Source organism: Salmo salar, chromosome 17 (genome assembly GCF_965601325.2).
Source record: "Salmo salar chromosome 17, fSalSal1, whole genome shotgun sequence".
NCBI classification, from domain to species: Eukaryota; Metazoa; Chordata; class Actinopteri; order Salmoniformes; family Salmonidae; genus Salmo; species Salmo salar.
The window spans coordinates 44514182-44537340 of NC_138307.1; the positions used below are offsets into that span (position 1 = coordinate 44514182).

At 51.2% G+C, this 23159-nt stretch overlaps 1 protein-coding gene across 2 annotated transcripts; it reads right to left on the minus strand.

The window, feature by feature from the left end:
- Window positions 1-69: 69 nt before the first annotated feature.
- Window positions 70-21991, minus strand: LOC106575933 (ribosome biogenesis protein wdr12-like). 2 transcript variants are annotated; one of them, XM_045699661.2, is made up of 13 exons: window positions 21807-21991; window positions 21338-21432; window positions 17296-17390; window positions 16462-16568; window positions 12172-12287; window positions 11398-11552; window positions 9327-9372; window positions 7724-7809; window positions 5978-6118; window positions 3375-3480; window positions 1679-1811; window positions 1102-1174; window positions 70-349 (listed from the first exon to the last, which is right to left on the minus strand). In XM_045699661.2, the coding sequence occupies exons 1-13, from the start codon at window positions 21929-21931 to the stop codon at window positions 272-274; spliced, it is 1356 nt and encodes a 451-aa protein (XP_045555617.2). In that variant the 5' UTR covers window positions 21932-21991; the 3' UTR covers window positions 70-271. The 2 variants fall into 2 exon arrangements, with proteins under 2 accessions (XP_045555617.2, XP_082819914.1); XM_082963788.1 differs by lacking the exon at window positions 16462-16568 and having other exon boundaries at window positions 21807-21980.
- Window positions 21992-23159: the final 1168 nt, after the last annotated feature.

Here is a 23159-nt window from a genome sequence, read left to right on the forward strand (position 1 = left end):
TACGCTCCAGCGCCTGTCTCCCCTCTGTCTCGTCTACGCTCCAGCGTCTGTCTCCCCTCTGTCTCGTCTACGCTCCAGCGTCTGTCTCCCCTCTGTCTCGTCTACGCTCCAGCGTCTGTCTCCCCTCTGTCTCGTCTACGCTCCAGCGTCTGTCTCCCCTACGCTCCAGCGTCTGTCTCCCCTCTGTCTCCCCTACGCTCCAGCGTCTGTCTCCCCTCCGTCTCCAGTCTGTCTCGTCTACGCTCCAGCGTCTGTCTCCCCTCTGTCTCGTCTACGCTCCAGCGTCTGTCTCGCAGGCTGTGTATCTGTATGTGTACAGCTTGTTGTCAGCTCCTCCACTCAACATCAACTGCAAAAGGAGAGGAGGAGAGGAGACGAGGAGACGAAGAGAGAAGACGAGGAGAGGAGACAAGGAGAGGAGGAGAGGAGACGAGGAGAGGAGGAGAGGAGGTACAACAGTTGGAAGAGACAGAGGGAACAGAGACAGAGGGAACAGAGACAGAGGGAACAGAGACAGAGGGAACAGAGACAGAGGGAACAGAGACAGAGGGAACAGAGACAGAGGGAACAGAGACAGAGGGAACAGAGACAGAGGGAACAGAGACAGAGGGAACACAAAACAGTGAACAAAATACAGGTTAATACAGGCTAGATGTGTGCTGGTGTCTCTCCAGGTTAATACAGGCTAGATGTTTGTTGGTGTCTCTCCAGGTTAATACAGGCTAGATGTGTGTTGGTGTCTCCAGGTTAATACAGGATAGATGTGTGTTGGTGTCTCCAGGTTAATACAGGCTAGATGTGTGCTGGTGTCTCCAGGTTAATACAGGCTAGATGTGTGTTGGTGTCTCTCCAGGTTAATACAGGCTAGATGTTTGTTGGTGTCTCTCCAGGTTAATACAGGCTAGATGTGTGTTGGTGTCTCCAGGTTAATACAGGATAGATGTGTGTTGGTGTCTCCAGGTTAATACAGGCTAGATGTGTGCTGGTGTCTCCAGGTTAATACAGGCTAGATGTGTGTTGGTGTCTCTCCAGGTTAATACAGGCTAGATGTGTGCTGGTGTCTCCAGGTTAATACAGGCTAGATGTGTGCTGGTGTCTCACCCTGCTGTCAGTCCAGTCCACACAGAGCACCTTGTCCTCATGGGCAGACATATCATACAAAGGGGCCTTGCAGCTGGAACACAAACACACTTTTGTAAACACTAGATCCCCTACCACACCAGACTCTACCCCCCGGCCTCTAAGCACCCCAGCCTCTAACCCCCTACAGCCTCTAGCCCCCCGGCCTCTAACCCCTAGCACCCCGGCCTCTAACCCCTAGCACCCCGGCCTCTAACCCCTAGCACCCCGGCCTCTAACCCCTAGCACCCCGGCCTCTAACCCCTAGCACCCCATCTTCTAACCCCTACCACCCCAGGCTCCATCTCTATCTCCCAGACTCTAACCCCTAGCACAGCCTCCAGCCCCTCCAGCCCCTCCAGCCTCTAGCCCCTACAGCCTCTAGCCCCTACAGCCTCTAGCCCCTACAGCCTCTAGCCCCTACAGCCTCTAGCCCCTACAGCCTCTAGCCCCTACAGCCTCTAGCCCCAACCACCCCAGCCTCTACCTTAACATCTCCCATCCTCTAACCCCTACAGTCTCTAGCACCTACAGGCTCTAGCCCCTACAGCATACTGACCTCCTGGTGTCCCAGAGTTTGACCAGGTTGTCGAGGGAACCAGACACCAGTTGGTGCTCATGGGAAGGAGCCCACTTCACCGCTGTGACCCAGCCGCTGTGAGAGGTAAGAGACAGCAACACCAGCGACCCGTCTACACAAACACACACACACACAGATAAATACACACCTTATGGAACAGCAGGGACTGTGAAGAGAAACACACACACGATAACACACGCACTCTACACACACACACAGATAAATACACACCTTGTGGAACAGCGGAGACTGTGAAGAGAAACACACGATAATAATACACATACACATGGGTGTTGTATTGTAGATATGTGGTAGTAGAGTAGTGGTCTGAGGTAACACACTAAATGTATTGTAGATATGTGGTCTGAGGTAACACACTAAATGTATTGTAGATATGTGGTCTGAGGTAACACACTAAATGTATTGTAGATATGTGGTAGTAGAGTAGTGGTTGAGGTAACACACTAAATGTATTGTAGATATGTGGTCTGAGGTAACACACTAAATGTATTGTAGATGTGGTAGTAGAGTAGTGGTCTGAGGTAACACACTAAATGTATTGTAGATATGTGGTCTGAGGTAACACACTAAATGTATTGTAGATATGTGGTAGTAGTGGTCTGAGGTAACACACTAAATGTATTGTAGATATGTGGTCTGAGGTAACACACTAAATGTATTGTAGATATGTGGTAGTAGAGTAGTGGTTGAGGTAACACACTAAATGTATTGTAGATGTGGTAGTAGAGTAGTGGTCTGAGGTAACACACTAAATGTATTGTAGATATGTGGTCTGAGGTAACACACTAAATGTATTGTAGATGTGGTAGTAGAGTAGTGGTAGTAGCCTGAGGGAGCACAGTGTGGTGTGAAAAGTGTTATGAAATGTAATGTCATGTAATATTTAAAATTGTATATAACTGCCTTAATGTTGCTGGACCCCAAGAAGAGTAGCTGCTGCCTTGGCAGGAACTAATGGAGATCCATAATAAACCCCAGGAAGAGTAGCTGCTGTCTTGGCAGGAACTAATGGGGATCCATAATAAACCCCAGGAAGAGTAGCTGCTGCCTTGGCAGGAACTAATGGGGATCCATAATAAACCCCAGGAAGAGTAGCCGCTGCCTTGACAGGAACTAATGGGGATCCATAATAAACCCCAGGAAGAGTAGCTGCTGCCTTGGCAGGAACTAATGGGGATCCATAATAAACCCCAGGAAGAGTAGCTGCTGCCTTGACAGGAACTAATGGGGATCCATAATAAACCCCAGGAAGAGTAGCTGCTGCCTTGGCAGGAACTAATGGGGATCCATAATAAACCCCAGGAAGAGTAGCCGCTGCCTTGACAGGAACTAATGGGGATCCATAATAAACCCCAGGAAGAGTAGCTGCTGCCTTGGCAGGAACTAATGGGGATCCATAATAAACCCCAGGAAGAGTAGCTGCTGCCTTGGCAGGAACTAATGGGGATCCATAATAAACCCCAGGAAGAGTAGCTGCTGCCTTGGCAGGAACTAATGGGGATCCATAATAAACCCCAGGAAGAGTAGCTGCTGCCTTGACAGGAACTAATGGGGATAAATAATAAAACACAAATACACTCACGTAAGAGAGATGTTGTAATGTACAGTGGAAAGTGTACGGAGATGTTTAAATGAAGTTTGATTTAGTTGTGACCTTTGGAGCGAGGGTCCCACAGCCGGACGTGTCTGTCAGTGCTGCCAGAAGCCAGGCGACGACACAGTGGAGAGTAGGAGATGTGGTTGAACACCTTACTGCCCGTCTATAGACAAGAAGAGAAGGAGAGATTAACCAATCAGTCATCAACTAAGAGGTTGTGAGGGGTGTAGTCTAGGGTTAGAGTCTCTCACCAGTGTGGTAGTCTAGGGTTAGAGTCTCTCACCAGTGTGATAGTCTAGGGTTAGAGTCTCTCACCAGTGTGGTAGTCTAGGGTTAGAGTCTCTCACCAGTGTGGTAGTCTAGGGTTAGAGTCTCTCACCAGTGTGGTAGTCTAGGGTTAGAGTCTCTCACCAGTGTGATAGTCTAGGGTTAGAGTCTCTCACCAGTGTGGTAGTCTAGGGTTAGAGTCTCTCACCAGTGTGGTAGTCTAGGGTTAGAGTCTCTCACCAGTGTGGTAGTCTAGGGTTAGAGTCTCTCACCAGTGTGGTAGTCTAGGGTTAGAGTCTCTCACCAGTGTGGTAGTCTAGGGTTAGAGTCTCTCACCAGTGTGGTAGTCTAGGGTTAGAGTCTCTCACCAGTGTGGTAGTCTAGGGTTAGAGTCTCTCACCAGTGTGGTAGTCTAGGGTTAGAGTCTCTCACCAGTGTGGTAGTCTAGGGTTAGAGTCTCTCACCAGTGTGGTAGTCTAGGGTTAGAGTCTCTCACCAGTGTGGTAGTCTAGGGTTAGAGTCTCTCACCAGTGTGGTAGTCTAGGGTTAGAGTCTCTCACCAGTGTGGTAGTCTAGGGTTAGAGTCTCTCACCAGTGTGGTAGTCTAGGGTTAGAGTCTCTCACCAGTGTGGTAGTCTAGGGTTAGAGTCTCTCACCAGTGTGGTAGTCTAGGGTTAGAGTCTCTCACCAGTGTGGTAGTCTAGGGTTAGAGTCTCTCACCAGTGTGGTAGTCTAGGGTTAGAGTCTCTCACCAGTGTGGTAGTCTAGGGTTAGAGTCTCTCACCAGTGTGGTAGTCTAGGGTTAGAGTCTCTCACCAGTGTGGTAGTCTAGGGTTAGAGTCTCTCACCAGTGTGGTAGTCTAGGGTTAGAGTCTCTCACCAGTGTGGTAGTCTAGGGATAGAGTCTCTCACCAGTGTGGTAGTCTAGGGTTAGAGTCTCTCACCAGTGTGGTAGTCTAGGGTTAGAGTCTCTCACCAGTGTGGTAGTCTAGGGTTAGAGTCTCTCACCAGTGTGGTAGTCTAGGGTTAGAGTCTCTCACCAGTGTGGTAGTCTAGGGTTAGAGTCTCTCACCAGTGTGGTAGTCTAGGGTTAGAGTCTCTCACCAGTGTGGTAGTCTAGGGTTAGAGTCTCTCACCAGTGTGGTAGTCTAGGGTTAGAGTCTCTCACCAGTGTGGTAGTCTAGGGTTAGAGTCTCTCACCAGTGTGGTAGTCTAGGGTTAGAGTCTCTCACCAGTGTGGTAGTCTAGGGTTAGAGTCTCTCACCAGTGTGGTAGTCTAGGGTTAGAGTCTCTCACCAGTGTGGTAGTCTAGGGTTAGAGTCTCTCACCAGTGTGGTAGTCTAGGGTTAGAGTCTCTCACCAGTGTGGTAGTCTAGGGATAGAGTCTCTCACCAGTGTGGTCTAGGGTTAGAGTCTCACCAGTGTGGTCTAGGGATAGAGTCTCTCACCAGTGTGGTCTAGGGTTAGAGTCTCTCACCAGTGTGGTCTAGGGATAGAGTCTCTCACCAGTGTGGTCTAGGGTTAGAGTGTCTCACCAGTGTGGTCTAGGGATAGAGTCTCTCACCAGTGTGGTCTAGGGATAGAGTCTCTCACCAGTGTGGTCTAGGGATAGAGTCTCTCACCAGTGTGGTCTAGGGTTAGAGTCTCTCACCAGTGTGGTAGTCTAGGGTTAGAGTCTCTCACCAGTGTGGTCTAGGGTTAGAGTCTCTCACCAGTGTGGTCTAGGGATAGAGTCTCTCACCAGTGTGGTCTAGGGATAGAGTCTCTCACCAGTGTGGTCTAGGGTTAGAGTCTCTCACCAGTGTGGTCTAGGGATAGAGTCTCTCACCAGTGTGGTCTAGGGTTAGAGTCTCTCACCAGTGTGGTCTAGGGATAGAGTCTCTCACCAGTGTGGTCTAGGGTTAGAGTCTCTCACCAGTGTGGTAGTCTAGGGTTAGAGTCTCTCACCAGTGTGGTGGTCTAGGGTTAGAGTCTCTCACCAGTGTGGTCTAGGGTTAGAGTCTCTCACCAGTGTGGTCTAGGGTTAGAGTCTCTCACCAGTGTGGTAGTCTAGGGATAGAGTCTCTCACCAGTGTGGTAGTCTAGGGATAGAGTCTCTCACCAGTGTGGTCTAGGGTTAGAGTCTCTCACCAGTGTGGTCTAGGGTTAGAGTCTCTCACCAGTGTGGTAGTCTAGGGATAGAGTCTCTCACCAGTGTGGTCTAGGGTTAGAGTCTCTCACCAGTGTGGTAGTCTAGGGTTAGAGTCTCTCACCAGTGTGGTCTAGGGTTAGAGTGTCTCACCAGTGTGGTCTATGGAGTCTCTCACCAGTGTGGTCTAGGGTTGGAGTCTCTCACCAGTGTGGTCTAGGGTTAGAGTCTCTCACCAGTGTGGTCTAGGGTTAGAGTCTCTCACCAGTGTGGTCTTCACGCTTCCGGTCTCGGCGTCCCAGAGGCGGATGGTGTGGTCCCAGGATGCACTGCAGATCTCCTCGCTGTCCAACCAGAGGACAGACGACACCGCCTCGTTGTGACCAGACAATGTCATGAGGGGTGTCTAGAAGAGGAAGATTTTTTGTTTTTTTATTTAACCAGGTAGGCCAGTTTAGAACAAGTCCTTTATTTAACCAGGTAGGCCAGTTGAGAACAAGTTCTCATTTACAACTGCAACCTGGCCAAGATAAAGCAAAGCAGTGGGACACATACAACAACACAGAGTTACACATGGAATAAACAAACATACAGTAAATAATACAGTAAAAAAAAGTCTATATACAGTGAGTGCAAATGAGATAAGATAAGGGAGTTAAGGCAATAAATAGGCCATAGTGGTGAAGTAATTACAATATAGCAATTAAACACTGGAATGGTAGATGTGCAGAAGATGAATGAGCAAGTAGATATACTGGGGTGCAAAGGAGCAAGATAGATAAATAAATAAATAAATACAGTATGGGGATGAGGTAGTTGGGTGGGCTATTTACAGATGGGCTATGTACAGGTCGCAGTGGTGGTAGTATATGGGGCTTTGGTGACAAAACGGATGGCACTGTGATAGACTGTATTATGTAACTGATGGTGGGTAGTATATGGGGTTTGGTTAAGATGATTAATACTATGATCCCCCCTAACCCCGGATAACGCCGCGAGGGATCCCCCCTAACCCCGGATAACGCCGCGAGGGATCCCCCCCTAACCCCGGATAACGCCGCGAGGGATACCCCCCTAACCCCGGATAACGCCGCGAGGGATCCCCCCCTAACCCCGGATAACGCCGCAAGGGATCCCCCCCTAACCCCGGATAACGCCGCAAGGGATCCCCCCCTAACCCCGGATAACGCCGCGAGGGATCCCCCCCCTAACCCCGAATAACGCCGCGAGGGATCCCCCCCCTAACCCCGGGTAACGCCGCGAGGGATCCCCCCCCTAACCCCGGGTAACGCCGCGAGGGATCCCCCCTAACCCTGGATAACACCACGAGGGATCCCCCCTAACCCTGGATAACACCACGAGGGATCCCCCTAACACTCCTCACCCTGGTCAGTCTGGGTTAATGTAAGGGTTAGCATGCTCTCCTCACCCTGGTCAGTCTGGGTTAGTCTGGGTTAATGTCAGGGTTAGTCTGCTCTCCTCACCCTGGTCAGTCTGGGTTAATGTAAGGGTTAGGCTGCTCTCCTCACCCTGGTCAGTCTGGGTTAGTCTGGGTTAGGCTGCTCTCCTCACCCTGGTCAGTCTGGGTTAGTCTGGGTTAATGTCAGGGTTAGTCTGCTCTCCTCACCCTGGTCAGTCTGGGTTAATGTAAGGGTTAGGCTGCTCTCCTCACCCTGGTCAGTCTGGGTTAGTCTGGGTTAGGCTGCTCTCCTCACCCTGGTCAGTCTGGGCTAATGTAAGGGTTAGGCTGTTCTCCTCACCCTGGTCAGTCTAGGTTAGTCTGGGTCAGGCTGCTCTCCTCACCCTGGTCAGTTTGGGTTAGTCTGGGTTAATGTAAGGGTTAGGCTGCTCTCCTCACCCTGGTCAGTCTGGGTTAATGTAAGGGTCAGTCTGGGTTAGTCTGCTCTCCTCACCCTGGTCAGTCTGGGTTAATGTAAGGGTTAGGCTGCTCTCCTCATCCTGGTCAGTCTAGGCTAGTCTGGGTTAGTCTGGGTCAGGCTGCTCTCCTCACCCTGGTCAGTCCCAGCTGTTCAGTCTTCTGTTTCTTTCTGGGTCTGCTGGGAGGCTCCTCTTCCTCCTCCTCTTCCTCTGTGGCCACTGGCAGGACAACAGAACAGTTAGCAGGGAAACACAGGAGACACATAGTTAACATGGATACTATGGACACTATAGATACTATAGATATAGTTGAAGTCGGAAGTTTACATACACCTGAGACAAATACATTTCAACTCAGTTTTTCACAATTCCTGACATTTAATCCTAGTAAAATTTCCCTGTCTGAGGTCAGTTACGATCACCACTTTATTTTAAGAATGTGAAATGTCAGAATAATAGTAGAGAGAATGATTTATTTCAGCTTTTATTTCTTTCATCACATTCCCAGTGGGTCAGAAGTTTACATACACTCAATTAGTATTTGGTAGCGTTGCCTTTAAATTGTTTAACTTGGGTCAAGCGTTTCGGGTATCCTTCCACAAGCTTCCCGCAATAAGTTGGGTGAATTTTGTCCCATTCCTCCTGACAGAGCTGGTGTAGCTGAGTCAGGTTTGTAGGCCTCCTTGCTCGCACACGCTTTTTCAGTTCTGCCCACAAATTTTCTATAGGATTGAGGTCAGGGCTTTGTGATGGCCACACCAATACCTTGACTTTGTTGTCCTTAAGCCATTTTGCCACAACTTTGGAAGTACGCGACCAAGCTTTAACTTCCTGATTGATGTCTTGAGATGTTGCTTCAATATATCCACATAATTTTCCATCCTCATGATACCATCTATTTGTGAAGTGCACCAGTCCCACCTGCAGCAAAGCACCCCCACAACATGATGCTGCCACCGCCGTTTTACTGTGGATATAGATACTTTTGTACCTGTTTCCTCCAGAATCTTCACAAGGTCCTTTGCTGTTGTTCTGGGATTGATTTGCACTTTTCACACCAAAGTACATTCATCTCTAGGAGACAGAACGTGTCTCCTTCCTGAGCGGTATGACGGCTGCGTGGTCTCATGGTGTTTATACTTGCGTACTATTGTTTGTACAGATGAACGTGGTACCTTCAGGCATTTGTAAATTGCTCCCAAGGACGAGCTAGACTTGTGGAGGACTACAATTCTTTTTTCTGAGGTCTTGGTTGATTTCTTTTGATTTTCCCATGATGTCAAGCAAAGAGGCACTGAGTTTGAAGGTAAGCTTTGAAATACATCCACAGGTACACCTCCAATTGACTCAAACGATGTCAATTAGCCTATCAGAAGCTTCTAAAGCCATGAGATCATTTTCTGGAATTTTCCAAGCTGTTTAAAGGCACAGTCAACTTAGTGTATGTAAACTTCTGACCCACTGGAATTGTGATACAGTGGATTATAAGTGAAATAATCTCTCTGTAAACATTTGTTGGAAAAATTACTTGTGTCATGCACAAAGTGGATGTCCTAACCGACTTGCCAAAACTATAGTTTGTTAACAAGAAATTTGCGGAGTGGTTGAAAAACAAGTTTTAATGACTCCAACCTCAGTGTATGTAAACTTCCACCTTCAACTGTACATGGAGCTGTAAACTAATCTAACTCCATTATCATCCCAAACAACCCAGAGGTTGTCCAATAGGACTGTACCTGCTGACCAGATCTTCAGCATCTTGTCCCAGGAACCACTGCAGAACTGAGAGGAAGGTAGACACATATACATCTATTAGTTCCTGAGCAGTGATGTTGACAACTGCATATCCCCCCAGTCTTCTCCTCCTCCCACCAGTCTTCTCCTTCTCCCACCCCCAGTCTTCTCCTTCTCCCACCCCCAGTCTTCTCCTTCTCCCACCCCCAGTCTTCTCCTCCTCCCACCCCCAGTCTTCTCCTCCTCCCACCCCCAGTCTTCTCCTTCTCCCACCCCCAGCCTCCTTCTCCCACCCCGTCTTCTCCTTCTCCCACCCCCAGTCTCCTTCTCCCACCCCGTCTTCTCCTTCTCCCACCCCCAGTCTTCTCCTTCTCCCACCCCCAGTCTTCTCCTCCTCCCACCCCCAGTCTTCTCCTCCTCCCACCCCCAGTCTTCTCCTCCTCCCACCCCGTCTTCTCCTCCTCCCACCCCCAGTCTTCTCCTCCTCCCACCCCCAGTCTTCTCCTCCTCCCACCCCGTCTTCTCCTCCTCCCACCCCCAGTCTTCTCCTCCTCCCACCCCCAGTCTTCTCCTTCTCCCACCCCCAGTCTTCTCCTCCTCCTCCTCCTCCCCCCAGTCTTCTCCTCCTCCCCCCAGTCTTCTTCTCCTCCTCCCCCCAGTCTTCTCCTCATCCCCCCCAGTCTCCTCCTCCCACCCCCAGTCTTCTCCCACCCCCAGTCTTCTCCTTCTCCCACCCAGTCTTCTCCTTCTCCCACCCCCAGTCTTCTCCTCCTCCCCCATTCTTCTCCTCCTCTCCCCAGTCTTCTCCTTCTCCTCCCCCCAGTCTTCTCCTCCTCCCCCCAGTCTTCTCCTCCCCCTCCTCCTCCTCCCCCAGTCTTCTCCTTCACCCACCCACAGTCTTCTCCTTCAGTCTTCTCCTTCTCCCACCCCCAGTCTTCTCCTTCTCCCACCCCCAGTCTTCTTCTCCTCCCCCAGTCTTCTTCTTACCCCCGTCTTCTCCTCCTCCCCCCCAGTCTTCTCTTCCCCCCAGTCTTCTTTTTCTCCCACCCCCAGTCTTCTCCTCCTCCCCCCATCTTCTCCCCCTCCCACCCCAGTCTTCTCCCCTCCCACCCCCCAGTCTTCTCCTTCTCCCCCCAGTCTTCTCCTTCTCCCCTTCTCCTCCTCCCCCCGTCTTCTCCCCCTCCCACCCCCAGTCTTCTCCCCTCCCACCCCCAGTCTTCTCCTTCTCCCCCCAGTCTTCTCCTTCTCCCACACCCCCCAGTCTTCCCCTTCTCCCACCCCCCAGTCTTCTCCTTCTCCCACCCCCCAGTCTTCTCCTTCTTCTCCACCCCCAGTCTTCTCCTTCTTCTCCACCCCCAGTCTTCTCCTTCTTCTCCACCCCCAGTCTTCTCCTTCTTCTCCACCCCCAGTCTTCTCCTTCTTCTCCACCCCCAGTCTTCTCCTTCTTCTCCACCCCCAGTCTTCTCCACCCCCAGTCTTCTCCACCCCCAGTCTTCTCCACCCCCAGTCTTCTCCACCCCCAGTCTTCTCCTTCTTCTCCACCCCCAGTCTTCTCCACCCCCAGTCTTCTCCTTCTTCTCCACCCCCAGTCTTCTCCTTCTTCTCCACCCCCAGTCTTCTCCTTCTTCTCCACCCCCAGTCTTCTCCTTCTTCTCCACCCCCAGTCTTCTCCTTCTTCTCCACCCCCAGTCTTCTCCTTCTTCTCCACCCCCAGTCTTCTCCTTCTTCTCCACCCCCAGTCTTCTCCCTCTTCTCCACCCCCAGTCTTCTCCCTCTTCTCCACCCCCAGTCTTCTCCCTCTTCTCCACCCCCAGTCTTCTCCCTCTTCTCCACCCCCAGTCTTCTCCCTCTTCTCCACCCCCAGTCTTCTCCCTCTTCTCCACCCCCAGTCTTCTCCCTCTTCTCCACCCCCAGTCTTCTCCCTCTTCTCCACCCCCAGTCTTCTCCTTCTTCTCCACCCCCAGTCTTCTCCTTCTTCTCCACCCCCAGTCTTCTCCTTCTTCTCCACCCCCAGTCTTATCTCCCCCCCAGTCTTATCCTTCCCCCCCAGTCTTATCCTTCCCCCCCTCTCACCTTAGTGCGTGTGGGATCCGTGGCGATAGTGTCAACGCTCCCAGCGTGTCCACGGCAACAGTGTCTAGCTTTCAGCTTGTTCCTCTCAGAGTTCCACTCCCACAGCAGAATGGTTTGGTCCAGAGAGGCCGTGAGCAGCAGGGAGGTCAGGCCATCTAGACAAACATAGGGGTGTCAGGATGAGACCGTCTAGGCAAACATAGGGGTGTCAGGATGAGACCATCTAGACAAACATAGGGGTGTCAGGATGAGACCATCTAGGCAGACATAGGGGTGTCAGGATGAGACCATCTAGGCAGACATAGGGGTGTCAGGATGAGACCATCTAGGCAGACATAGGGGTGTCAGGATGAGACCATCTAGGCAAACATAGGGGTGTCAGGATGAGACCGTCTAGGCAAACATAGGGGTGACAGGATGAGACCATCTAGACAAACATAGGGGTGTCAGGATGAGGCCATCTAGACAAACATAGGGGTGTCAGGATGAGACCATCAAGACAAACATAGGGGTGTCAGGATGAGGCCATCAAGACAAACATAGGGGTGTCAGGATGAGACCGTCTAGACAACATAGGGGTGTCAGGATGAGGCCATCTAGACAAACATAGGGGTGTCAGGATGAGACCATCAAGACCAGGGTTCCCCAACGGGCGGCCCTCAGGCTGAATTTGGCCCGTGGGTGATTTTATTTGGCCCCCAAACTTAAAAAATAATCAACAATTGTAAAAACACCAGCAAATCAGCTCCTAGTGACCCAGACCCTCCCCCTCACCTCTCTTGACCCAGGCCACGTCCTTCACCACGTCCGTGTGTCCAGCCACCGTCATCACAGCCTTGCCCTCCAGAGACCAGATCTTGGCCGTCTTATCATAGGAACCCGTCAGGATCCTGGAGCAGACATCATTAAAATAGGGTCTCTGGGTTAGGGTATCTGGGTTAGGGTCTATACCATTCAGAGTCTGGGTTAGGGTCTCTACCATTCAGAGTCTGGGTTAGGGTCTCTACCATTCAGAGTCTGGGTTAGGGTCTCTGGGTTAGGGTCTCTGGGTTAGGGTCTCTGGGTTAGGGTCTCTACCATTCAGAGTCTGGGTTAGGGTCTCTGGGTTAGGGTCTCAACCATTCAGAGTCTGGGTTAGGGTCTCTGGGTTAGGGTCTCTACCATTCAGAGTCTGGGTTAGGGTCTCTGCGTTAGGGTCTCTGGGTTAGGGTCTCAACCATTCAGAGTCTGGGTTAGGGTCTCTGGGTTAGGGTCTCTGGGTTAGGGTCTCTGGGTTAGGGTCTCAACCATTCAGTCTGGGTTAGGGTCTCTGGGTTAGGGTCTCTAGGTTAGGGTCTCTACCATTCAAAGTCTGGGTTAGGGTCTCTGGGTTAGGGTCTCAACCATTCAGAGTCTGGGTTAGGGTCTCTGGGTTAAGGTCTCTACCATTCAGAGTCTGGGTTAGGGTCTCTGGGTTAGGGTCTCTACCATTCAGTCTGGGTTAGGGTCTCTGGGTTAGGGTCTCTACCATTCAGTCTGGGTTAGGGTCTCTGGGTTAGGGTCTCTGGGTTAGGGTCTCAACCATTCAGAGTCTGGGTTAGGGTCTCTGGGTTAGGGTCTCTTACCATTCAGAGTCTGGGTTAGGGTCTCTGGGTTAGGGTCTCTGGGTTAGGGTCTCAACCATTCAGAGTCTGGGTTAGGGTCTCTGGGTTAGGGTCTCTTACTATTCAGAGTCTGGGTTAGGGTCTCTGGGTTAGGGTCTCAACCATTCAGAGTCTGGGTTAGGGTCTCTGGGTTAAGGTCTCTACCATTCAGAGTCTGGGTTAGGGTCTCTGGGTTAGGGTCTCTACCATTCAGTCTGGGTTAGGGTCTCTGGGTTAGGGTCTCTACCATTCAGTCTGGGTTAGGGTCTCTGGGTTAGGGTCTCAACCATTCAGAGTCTGGGTTAGGGTCTCTGGGTTAGGGTCTCTTACCATTCAGAGTCTGGGTTAGGGTCTCTGGGTTAGGGTCTCTGGGTTAGGGTCTCTGGGTTAGGGTCTCTGGGTTAGGGTCTCTGGGTTAGGGTCTCAACCATTCAGAGTCTGGGTTAGGGTCTCTGGGTTAGGGTCTCTTACCATTCAGAGTCTGGGTTAGGGTCTCTGGGTTAGGGTCTCTTACCATTCAGAGTCTGGGTTAGGGTCTCTGGGTTAGGGTCTCTTACTATTCAGAGTCTGGGTTAGGGTCTCTGGGTTAGGGTCTCTTACCATTCAGAGTCTGGGTTAGGGTCTCTGGGTTAGGGTCTCTTACTATTCAGAGTCTGGGTTAGGGTCTCTGGGTTAGGGTCTCAACCATTCAGAGTCTGGGTTAGGGTCTCTGGGTTAAGGTCTCTACCATTCAGAGTCTGGGTTAGGGTCTCTGGGTTAGGGTCTCTACCATTCAGTCTGGGTTAGGGTCTCTGGGTTAGGGTCTCTACCATTCAGTCTGGGTTAGGGTCTCTGGGTTAGGGTCTCTGGGTTAGGGTCTCAACCATTCAGAGTCTGGGTTAGGGTCTCTGGGTTAGGGTCTCTTACCATTCAGAGTCTGGGTTAGGGTCTCTGGGTTAGGGTCTCTGGGTTAGGGTCTCAACCATTCAGAGTCTGGGTTAGGGTCTCTGGGTTAGGGTCTCTTACCATTCAGAGTCTGGGTTAGGGTCTCTGGGTTAGGGTCTCTTACCATTCAGAGTCTGGGTTAGGGTCTCTGGGTTAGGGTCTCTTACCATTCAGAGTCTGGGTTAGGGTCTCTGGGTTAGGGTCTCTTACTATTCAGAGTCTGGGTTAGGGTCTCTGGGTTAGGGTCTCTTACCATTCAGAGTCTGGGTTAGGGTCTCTGGGTTAGGGTCTCTTACTATTCAGAGTCTGGGTTAGGGTCTCTGGGTTAGGGTCTCAACCATTCAGAGTCTGGGTTAGGGTCTCTGGGTTAAGGTCTCTACCATTCAGAGTCTGGGTTAGGGTCTCTGGGTTAGGGTCTCTACCATTCAGTCTGGGTTAGGGTCTCTGGGTTAGGGTCTCTACCATTCAGTCTGGGTTAGGGTCTCTGGGTTAGGGTCTCTGGGTTAGGGTCTCAACCATTCAGAGTCTGGGTTAGGGTCTCTGGGTTAGGGTCTCTTACCATTCAGAGTCTGGGTTAGGGTCTCTGGGTTAGGGTCTCTGGGTTAGGGTCTCAACCATTCAGAGTCTGGGTTAGGGTCTCTGGGTTAGGGTCTCTTACCATTCAGAGTCTGGGTTAGGGTCTCTGGGTTAGGGTCTCTTACCATTCAGAGTCTGGGTTAGGGTCTCTGGGTTAGGGTCTCTTACCATTCAGAGTCTGGGTTAGGGTCTCTGGGTTAGGGTCTCTTACTATTCAGAGTCTGGGTTAGGGTCTCTGGGTTAGGGTCTCTTACCATTCAGAGTCTGGGTTAGGGTCTCTGGGTTAGGGTCTCTTACTATTCAGAGTCTGGGTTAGGGTCTCTGGGTTAGGGTCTCAACCATTCAGAGTCTGGGTTAGGGTCTCTGGGTTAAGGTCTCTACCATTCAGAGTCTGGGTTAGGGTCTCTGGGTTAGGGTCTCTACCATTCAGTCTGGGTTAGGGTCTCTGGGTTAGGGTCTCTACCATTCAGTCTGGGTTAGGGTCTCTGGGTTAGGGTCTCTGGGTTAGGGTCTCAACCATTCAGAGTCTGGGTTAGGGTCTCTGGGTTAGGGTCTCTTACCATTCAGAGTCTGGGTTAGGGTCTCTGGGTTAGGGTCTCTGGGTTAGGGTCTCAACCATTCAGAGTCTGGGTTAGGGTCTCTGGGTTAGGGTCTCTTACCATTCAGAGTCTGGGTTAGGGTCTCTGGGTTAGGGTCTCTTACCATTCAGAGTCTGGGTTAGGGTCTCTGGGTTAGGGTCTCTTACCATTCAGAGTCTGGGTTAGGGTCTCTGGGTTAGGGTCTCTTACTATTCAGAGTCTGGGTTAGGGTCTCTGGGTTAGGGTCTCTTACCATTCAGAGTCTGGGTTAGGGTCTCTGGGTTAGGGTCTCTTACTATTCAGAGTCTGGGTTAGGGTCTCTGGGTTAGGGTCTCAACCATTCAGAGTCTGGGTTAGGGTCTCTGGGTTAAGGTCTCTACCATTCAGAGTCTGGGTTAGGGTCTCTGGGTTAGGGTCTCTACCATTCAGTCTGGGTTAGGGTCTCTGGGTTAGGGTCTCTACCATTCAGTCTGGGTTAGGGTCTCTGGGTTAGGGTCTCTGGGTTAGGGTCTCAACCATTCAGAGTCTGGGTTAGGGTCTCTGGGTTAGGGTCTCTTACCATTCAGAGTCTGGGTTAGGGTCTCTGGGTTAGGGTCTCTGGGTTAGGGTCTCAACCATTCAGAGTCTGGGTTAGGGTCTCTGGGTTAGGGTCTCTTACCATTCAGAGTCTGGGTTAGGGTCTCTGGGTTAGGGTCTCTTACCATTCAGAGTCTGGGTTAGGGTCTCTGGGTTAGGGTCTCTTACTATTCAGAGTCTGGGTTAGGGTCTCTGGGTTAGGGTCTCTTACCATTCAGAGTCTGGGTTAGGGTCTCTGGGTTAGGGTCTCTTACTATTCAGAGTCTGGGTTAGGGTCTCTGGGTTAGGGTCTCAACCATTCAGAGTCTGGGTTAGGGTCTCTGGGTTAAGGTCTCTACCATTCAGAGTCTGGGTTAGGGTCTCTGGGTTAGGGTCTCTACCATTCAGTCTGGGTTAGGGTCTCTGGGTTAGGGTCTCTACCATTCAGTCTGGGTTAGGGTCTCTGGGTTAGGGTCTCTGGGTTAGGGTCTCAACCATTCAGAGTCTGGGTTAGGGTCTCTGGGTTAGGGTCTCTTACCATTCAGAGTCTGGGTTAGGGTCTCTGGGTTAGGGTCTCTGGGTTAGGGTCTCAACCATTCAGAGTCTGGGTTAGGGTCTCTGGGTTAGGGTCTCTTACCATTCAGAGTCTGGGTTAGGGTCTCTGGGTTAGGGTCTCTTACCATTCAGAGTCTGGGTTAGGGTCTCTGGGTTAGGGTCTCTTACCATTCAGAGTCTGGGTTAGGGTCTCTGGGTTAGGGTCTCTTACTATTCAGAGTCTGGGTTAGGGTCTCTGGGTTAGGGTCTCTTACCATTCAGAGTCTGCCTCCACTGAACTGATCCAGTCATCATGCATCATACACTCCTCTGGTTGTGGAGCGGTGAACCTCTCCACATACTCTATCTCCACCACATCTTCCTGTAACACAGTCAAAACACGCTTCCAGTCATATTGGCATACTGAGCAGGCTCCTAGTAAACCCTACTGTCCAGAGGTCCTCCTAGTAAACCCTACTGTCCAGAGGTCCTCCTACTGTCCAGAGGTCCTCCTACTGTCCAGAGGTCCTCCTACTGTCCAGAGGTCCTACTAGTAAACCCTACTGTCCAGAGGTCCTACTAGTAAACCCTACTGTCCAGAGGTCCTACTAGTAAATCCTACTGTCCAGAGGTCCTCCTACTGTCCAGAGGTCCTCCTAGTAAACCCTACTGTCCAGAGGTCCTCCTACTGTCCAGAGGTCCTCCTACTGTCCAGAGGTCCTACTAGTAAACCCTACTGTCCAGAGGTCCTACTAGTAAACCCTACTGTCCAGAGGTCCTACTAGTAAATCCTACTGTCCAGAGGTCCTCCTACTGTCCAGAGGTCCTCCTAGTAAACCCTACTGTCCAGAGGTCCTCCTACTGTCCAGAGTCCAGAGGTCCTCCTACTGTCCAGAGGTCCTCCTACTGTCCAGAGGTCCTCCTAGTAAACCCTACTGTCCAGAGGTCCTCCTACTGTCCAGAGGTCCTCCTACTGTCCAGAGGTCCTCCTAGTAAACCCTACTGTCCAGAGGTACTCCTAGTAAACCCTACTGTCCAGAGGTCCTCCTACTGTCCAGAGGTCCTCCTACTGTCCAGAGGTCCTCCTACTGTCCAGAGGTCCTCCTCACCGTTGAGATGCCTTCAGCCTCCATGTGATTTGACAACGATGTCCGCAGGAACTGACCTTGCACCAGGAAGTCAAACTCAATCTGGCTGTGAGACCCTACAACAACAAAGCACAAAGATGAGACACTCAATATGATGCTAATACATTCATCAGTGATCTAGGCCAAACCAAGACAGCACCAGTCCTGAAATAATTCAATTGGAGAATAATAGTTACAAGGACAAACAATGTGTGTAATGTGACAAAAGGCCATATAAGACATGGAGTGGACATTGGCAGTGGGTGGACATGGAATATTGGTCTCCTGAGTGTAAACACACATCTTCCTATAGACCTGGGGCTCTCAGATGTCTCCTGAGTGTAAACACACGTCTTCCTATAGACCTGGGGGGCTCAGATATCTCCTGAGTGTGGACACGTCTTCCTATAGACCTGGGGCTCTCAGATGTCTCCTGAGTGTAAACACACGTCTTCCTATAGACCTGGGGGGCTCAGATATCTCCTGAGTGTGGACACGTCTTCCTATAGACCTGGGGCTCTCAGATGTCTCCTGAGTGTGGACACGTCTTCCTATAGACCTGGGGGGCTCAGATGTCTCCTGAGTGTAAACACACGTCTTCCTATAGACCTGGGGGGCTCAGATGTCTCCTGAGGGTTTTGTATGGTCCGTCTGTGGTATCGGGGCGGGTGGAGAAGAAGCTAGGAAAGCTGCAGTCAGTCAAGGTAGCATGAAGTGGATTCATTATGATTGATGTCAGTGGAGGCTACTGAGGGGAGGACGGCTCATAATAACATCCGGAACGGAGCCAATGGAACGGCATCAACCATGGAAACCATGTGTTTCATACCATTCCACTCCAGCCATTAGCACGAGTCCGTCCTCCCTAATTAAGGTGCCACCAACCTCCTCCGATATATGTAGTGGCTGGAGAGTGGAGAGTCTGGCCCTGATGCTGTGCTATGAGGTGGCTAGAGGGAGGAGAGTCTGGCCCTGATGCTGTGCTATGAGGTGGCTGGAGGGAGGAGAGTCTGGCCCTGATGCTGTGCTATGAGGTGGCTGGAGGGTGGAGAGTCTGGCCCTGATGCTGTGCTATGTAGTGGCTGGAGGGAGGGGAGTCTGGCCCTGATGCTGTGCTATATAGTGGCTGGAGGGAGGAGAGTCTGGCCCTGATGCTGTGCTATGAGGTGGCTGGAGGGAGGAGAGTCTGGCCCTGATGCTGTGCTATGAGGTGGCTGGAGGGAGGAGAGTCTGGCCCTGATGCTGTGCTATCAGGTGGCTGGAGGGAGGAGTCTGGCCCTGATGCTGTGCTATGAGGTGGCTGGAGGGAGGAGAGTCTGGCCCTGATGCTGTGCTATCAGGTGGCTGGAGGGAGGAGTCTGGCCCTGATGCTGTGCTATGAGGTGGCTGGAGGGAGGAGAGTCTGGCCCTGATGCTGTGCTATGAGGTGGCTGGAGGGAGGAGAGTCTGGCCCTGATGCTGTGCTATGAGGTGGCTGGAGGGAGGACAGTCTGGCCATGATGCTGTGCTATATAGTGGCTGGAGGGAGGAGAGTCTGGCCCTGATGCTGTGCTATGTGGTGGCTAGAGGGAGGAGAGTCTGGCCCTGATGCTGTGCCATGAGGTGGCTAGAGGGAGGAGAGTCTGGCCCTGATGCTGTGCCATGAGGTGGCTAGAGGGAGGAGAGTCTGGCCCTGATGCTGTGCCATGAGGTGGCTAGAGGGAGGAGAGTCTGGCCCTGATGCTGTGCTATATAGTGCCTGGAGGGAGGAGAGTCTGGCCCTGATGCTGTGCCATGAGGTGGCTGGAGAGAGGAGAGTCTGGCCATGATGCTGTGCTATATAGTGGCTGGAGGGAGGAGAGTCTGGCCCTGATGCTGTGCTATATAGTGGCTGGAGGGTGGAGAGTCTGGCCCTGATGCTGTGCCATGAGGTGGCTGGAGAGAGGAGAGTCTGGCCATGATGCTGTGCTATATAGTGGCTGGAGGGTGGAGAGTCTGGCCCTGATGCTGTGCTATGTGGTGGCTGGAGGGAGGAGAGTCTGGCCCTGATGCTGTGCCATGAGGTGGCAAGAGGGAGGAGAGTCTGGCCCTGATGCTGTGCCATGAGGTGGCTAGAGGGAGGAGAGTCTGGCCCTGATGCTGTGCTATGAGGTGGCTGGAGGGAGGAGAGTCTGGCCCTGATGCTGTGCTATATAGTACCTGGAGGGAGGAGAGTCTGGCCCTGATGCTGTGCCATGAGGTGGCTGGAGGGAGGGGAGTCTGGCCCTGATGCTGTGCCATGAGGTGGCTGGAGGGAGGAGAGTCTGGCCCTGATGCTGTGCCATGAGGTGGCTGGAGGGAGGAGAGTCTGGCCCTGATGCTGTGCTATATAGTGGCTGGAGGGAGGAGAGTCTGGCCCTGATGCTGTGCCATGAGGTGGCTGGAGGGAGGAGAGTCTGGCCCTGATGCTGTGCCATGAGGTGGCTGGAGGGAGGAGAGTCTGGCCCTGATGCTGTGCTATATAGTGGCTGGAGGGAGGAGAGTCTGGCCCTGATGCTGTGCTATATAGTGGCTGGAGGGAGGAGAGTCTGGCCCTGATGCTGTGCTATGTGGTGGCTAGAGGGAGGAGAGTCTGGCCCTGATGCTGTGCCATGAGGTGGCTAGAGGGAGGAGAGTCTGGCCCTGATGCTGTGCCATGAGGTGGCTAGAGGGAGGAGAGTCTGGCCCTGATGCTGTGCTATGAGGTGGCTGGAGGGAGGAGAGTCTGGCCCTGATGCTGTGCTATATAGTGCCTGGAGGGAGGAGAGTCTGGCCCTGATGCTGTGCCATGAGGTGGCTGGAGAGAGGAGAGTCTGGCCATGATGCTGTGCTATATAGTGGCTGGAGGGAGGAGAGTCTGGCCCTGATGCTGTGCTATATAGTGGCTGGAGGGAGGAGAGTCTGGCCCTGATGCTGTGCCATGAGGTGGCTGGAGGGAGGAGAGTCTGGCCCTGATGCTGTGCCATGAGGTGGCTGGAGGGAGGAGAGTCTGGCCCTGATGCTGTGCTATGAGGTGGCTGGAGGGAGGAGAGTCTGGCCCTGATGCTGTGCTATATAGTGGCTGGAGGGAGGAGAGTCTGGCCCTGATGCTGTGCTATGAGGTGGCTGGAGGGAGGAGAGTCTGGCCCTGATGCTGTGCTATGAGGTGGCTGGAGGGAGGAGAGTCTGGCCCTGATGCTGTGCTATGAGGTGGCTGGAGGGTGGAGAGTCTGGCCCTGATGCTGTGCTATGAGGTGGCTGGAGGGTGGAGAGTCTGGCCCTGATGCTGTGCTATATAGTGGCTGGAGGGAGGAGAGTCTGGCCCTGATGCTGTGCTATATAGTGGCTGGAGGGAAGAGAGTCTGGCCCTGATGCTGTGTTATATAGTGGCTGGAGGGAGGAGAGTCTGGCCCTGATGCTGTGCTATGAGGTGGCTGGAGGGAGGAGAGTCTGGCCTTGATGCTGTGCTATGAGGTGGCTGGAGGGAGGAGAGTATGGCCCTGATACTGTGCTATATAGTGGCTGGAGGGAGGAGAGTCTGGCCCTGATGCTGTACTATATAGTGGCTGGAGGGAGGAGAGTCTGGCCCTGATGCTGTGCCATGAGGTTCTCCCTGATAGGGTGATGTTAGGACAGTTATCCGGTTAGTGCCAGAATTTTGGGCATGTAGCGTCAGTGTGTAGAAAGGTCCAGCTGAGATGTGGTGGGGTGGAGCTTTCCATTTAGTGAAGCCGTCAGGAGGAAAAGCCTCCAGTGTAGTAGCTGGGGAGGCAGTCAAGCCTCCAGTGTAGTAGCTGGGGAGGCAGTCAAGCCTCCAGTGTAGTAGCTGGGGAGGCAGTCAAGCCTCCAGTGTAGTAGCTGGGGAGGCAGTCAAGCCTCCAGTGTAGTAGCTGGGGAGGCAGTCAGCGAGGTCCTCAGAAGGCCCGGTTGGAATAGATATAGGTAGCTACAGTTGGTGGCTGTAATGCAACATTATACTGGATGCCAACAGCCATTAAACCCCAATGAAGAACCAATAGAAAAGCACCATTCTGACATCTAATCTCACCGTTCTTTGCTTCCAGCAGCTTGTTGATGACGTTGCTGAGTTCCTGCACCTCTGAGGCAGCAGGGATGGAGAATGGGACGTCATCTACGGAATATCTGAGGGACGACGTCGGTAGGTTATGCTATATCAATCATTTAACATGACTAAGTCACTGCTTACAGACAAATAGATAGTTGGCTAGCTAACTTTGAACTTGTAGTTATCAGCTAGGCTAGTAAACATAGCAACCCATAGGATTTATATTTACAATCTTCCCTGGTCAGCTTAACCCACACTAAGTTCAATAAATCATCATTATCAAAGCACCTTAATGCAACTGGCCTGCTAAGGATCCAATATGATTACCGTTACCAACAGCATGGCTAACACTCCCATAGACTTCTCCTTCATGCTCGATAGCAACTTAGCTCCCTAACGAGCAAGCTAACTAGCTAGCGGCTAGCTTTACAATTCAGCAAGAAATACTTACTTTTTGTTATCCGTAAAGAACCTTGTTTGTAACTGAGACATGTATGTTCTGTTGTTGAGTAGTAAGTGTATAAAAGCGTTTCCCAGACTGGTCCTCGTTGCTGTCCACATCAAGCAGGACGTCATGCCATGTGGGTCAGAATCAGCGCTACTGCGTCAGATGTGGAGACATGTTAGTGGATCATGGAAAAGTCGATCACTCTTCCCTACTCCTCTAGTGATGTCTGGAGACAACAACAACAACAACAATAGGCTTTTACATCTAATCGTTTTTTTGTCCTGAAAGCAGCCATCCAGCACCACATTACCTTCGCATATTCAGGGAAATGTTCTAGCTATAGACCGTATATTATAGACGCTACGAGCACCACATTACCTTAGCATATTCAGGGAAATGTTCTGGCTATAGACCGTATATTATAGACGCTACGATAACCACATTACCTTAGCATATTCAGGGAAATGTTCTGGCTATAGACCGTATATTACAGACGCTACGAGCACTACATTACCTTCGCATATTCAGGGAAATGTTCTGGCTATAGACCGTATATTATAGACGCTACGATAACCACATTACCTTAGCATATTCAGGGAAATGTTCTGGCTATAGACCGTATATTATAGACGCTACGATAACCACATTACCTTCGCGTAGTCAGGGAAATATTCTGGCTATAGACCGTATATTATAGACGCTATGATAACCACATTACTTTCGCATATTTAGAGAAATGTTCTGGCTATAGACCGTATATTATAGACGCTACGATAACCACATTACCTTAGCATATTCAGGGAAATGTTCTGGCTATAGACCGTATATTATAGACGCTATGATAACCACATTACCTTAGCATATTCAGGGAAATGTTCTGCCTATAGACCGTATATTATAGACGCTATGATAACCACATTACCTTCGCATATTCAGGGAAATATTTTGGCTATAGACCGTATATTATAGACGCTACGAGCACCACATTACCTTAGAATATTCAGGGAAATGTTCTGGCTACAGACCGTATATTATAGACGCTATGACAACCACATTACCTTAGCATATTCAGGGAAATGTTCTGGCTATAGACCGTATATTATAGACGCTATGATAACCACATTACCTTAGCATATTCAGGGAAATGTTCTGCCTATAGACCGTATATTATAGACGCTACGATAACCACATTACCTTAGCATATTCAGGGAATGTTCTGGCTATAGACCGTGTATTATAAACGCTATGATAACCACATTACCTTCGCGTAGTCAGGGAAATATTCTGGCTATAGACCGTATATTATAGACGCTATGATAACCACATTACTTTCGCATATTTAGAGAAATGTTCTGG

Bases quoted from the DNA above. Each gene is read 5' to 3' on its own strand.
- LOC106575933 (XM_045699661.2), bottom strand. From the start codon at position 21,931: ATGACGTCCTGCTTGATGTGGACAGCAACGAGGACCAGTCTGGGAAAC. The intron at 16,569-17,295 runs GTGAGGAGGACC...ACTGTGTTACAG, and splicing joins AGGCTGAAGGCATCTCAACG to GAAGATGTGGTGGAGATAGA. The intron at 6,119-7,723 runs GTGAGGAGAGCA...TTCCTCTTCTAG, and splicing joins AACAGCTGGGACTGACCAGG to ACACCCCTCATGACATTGTC.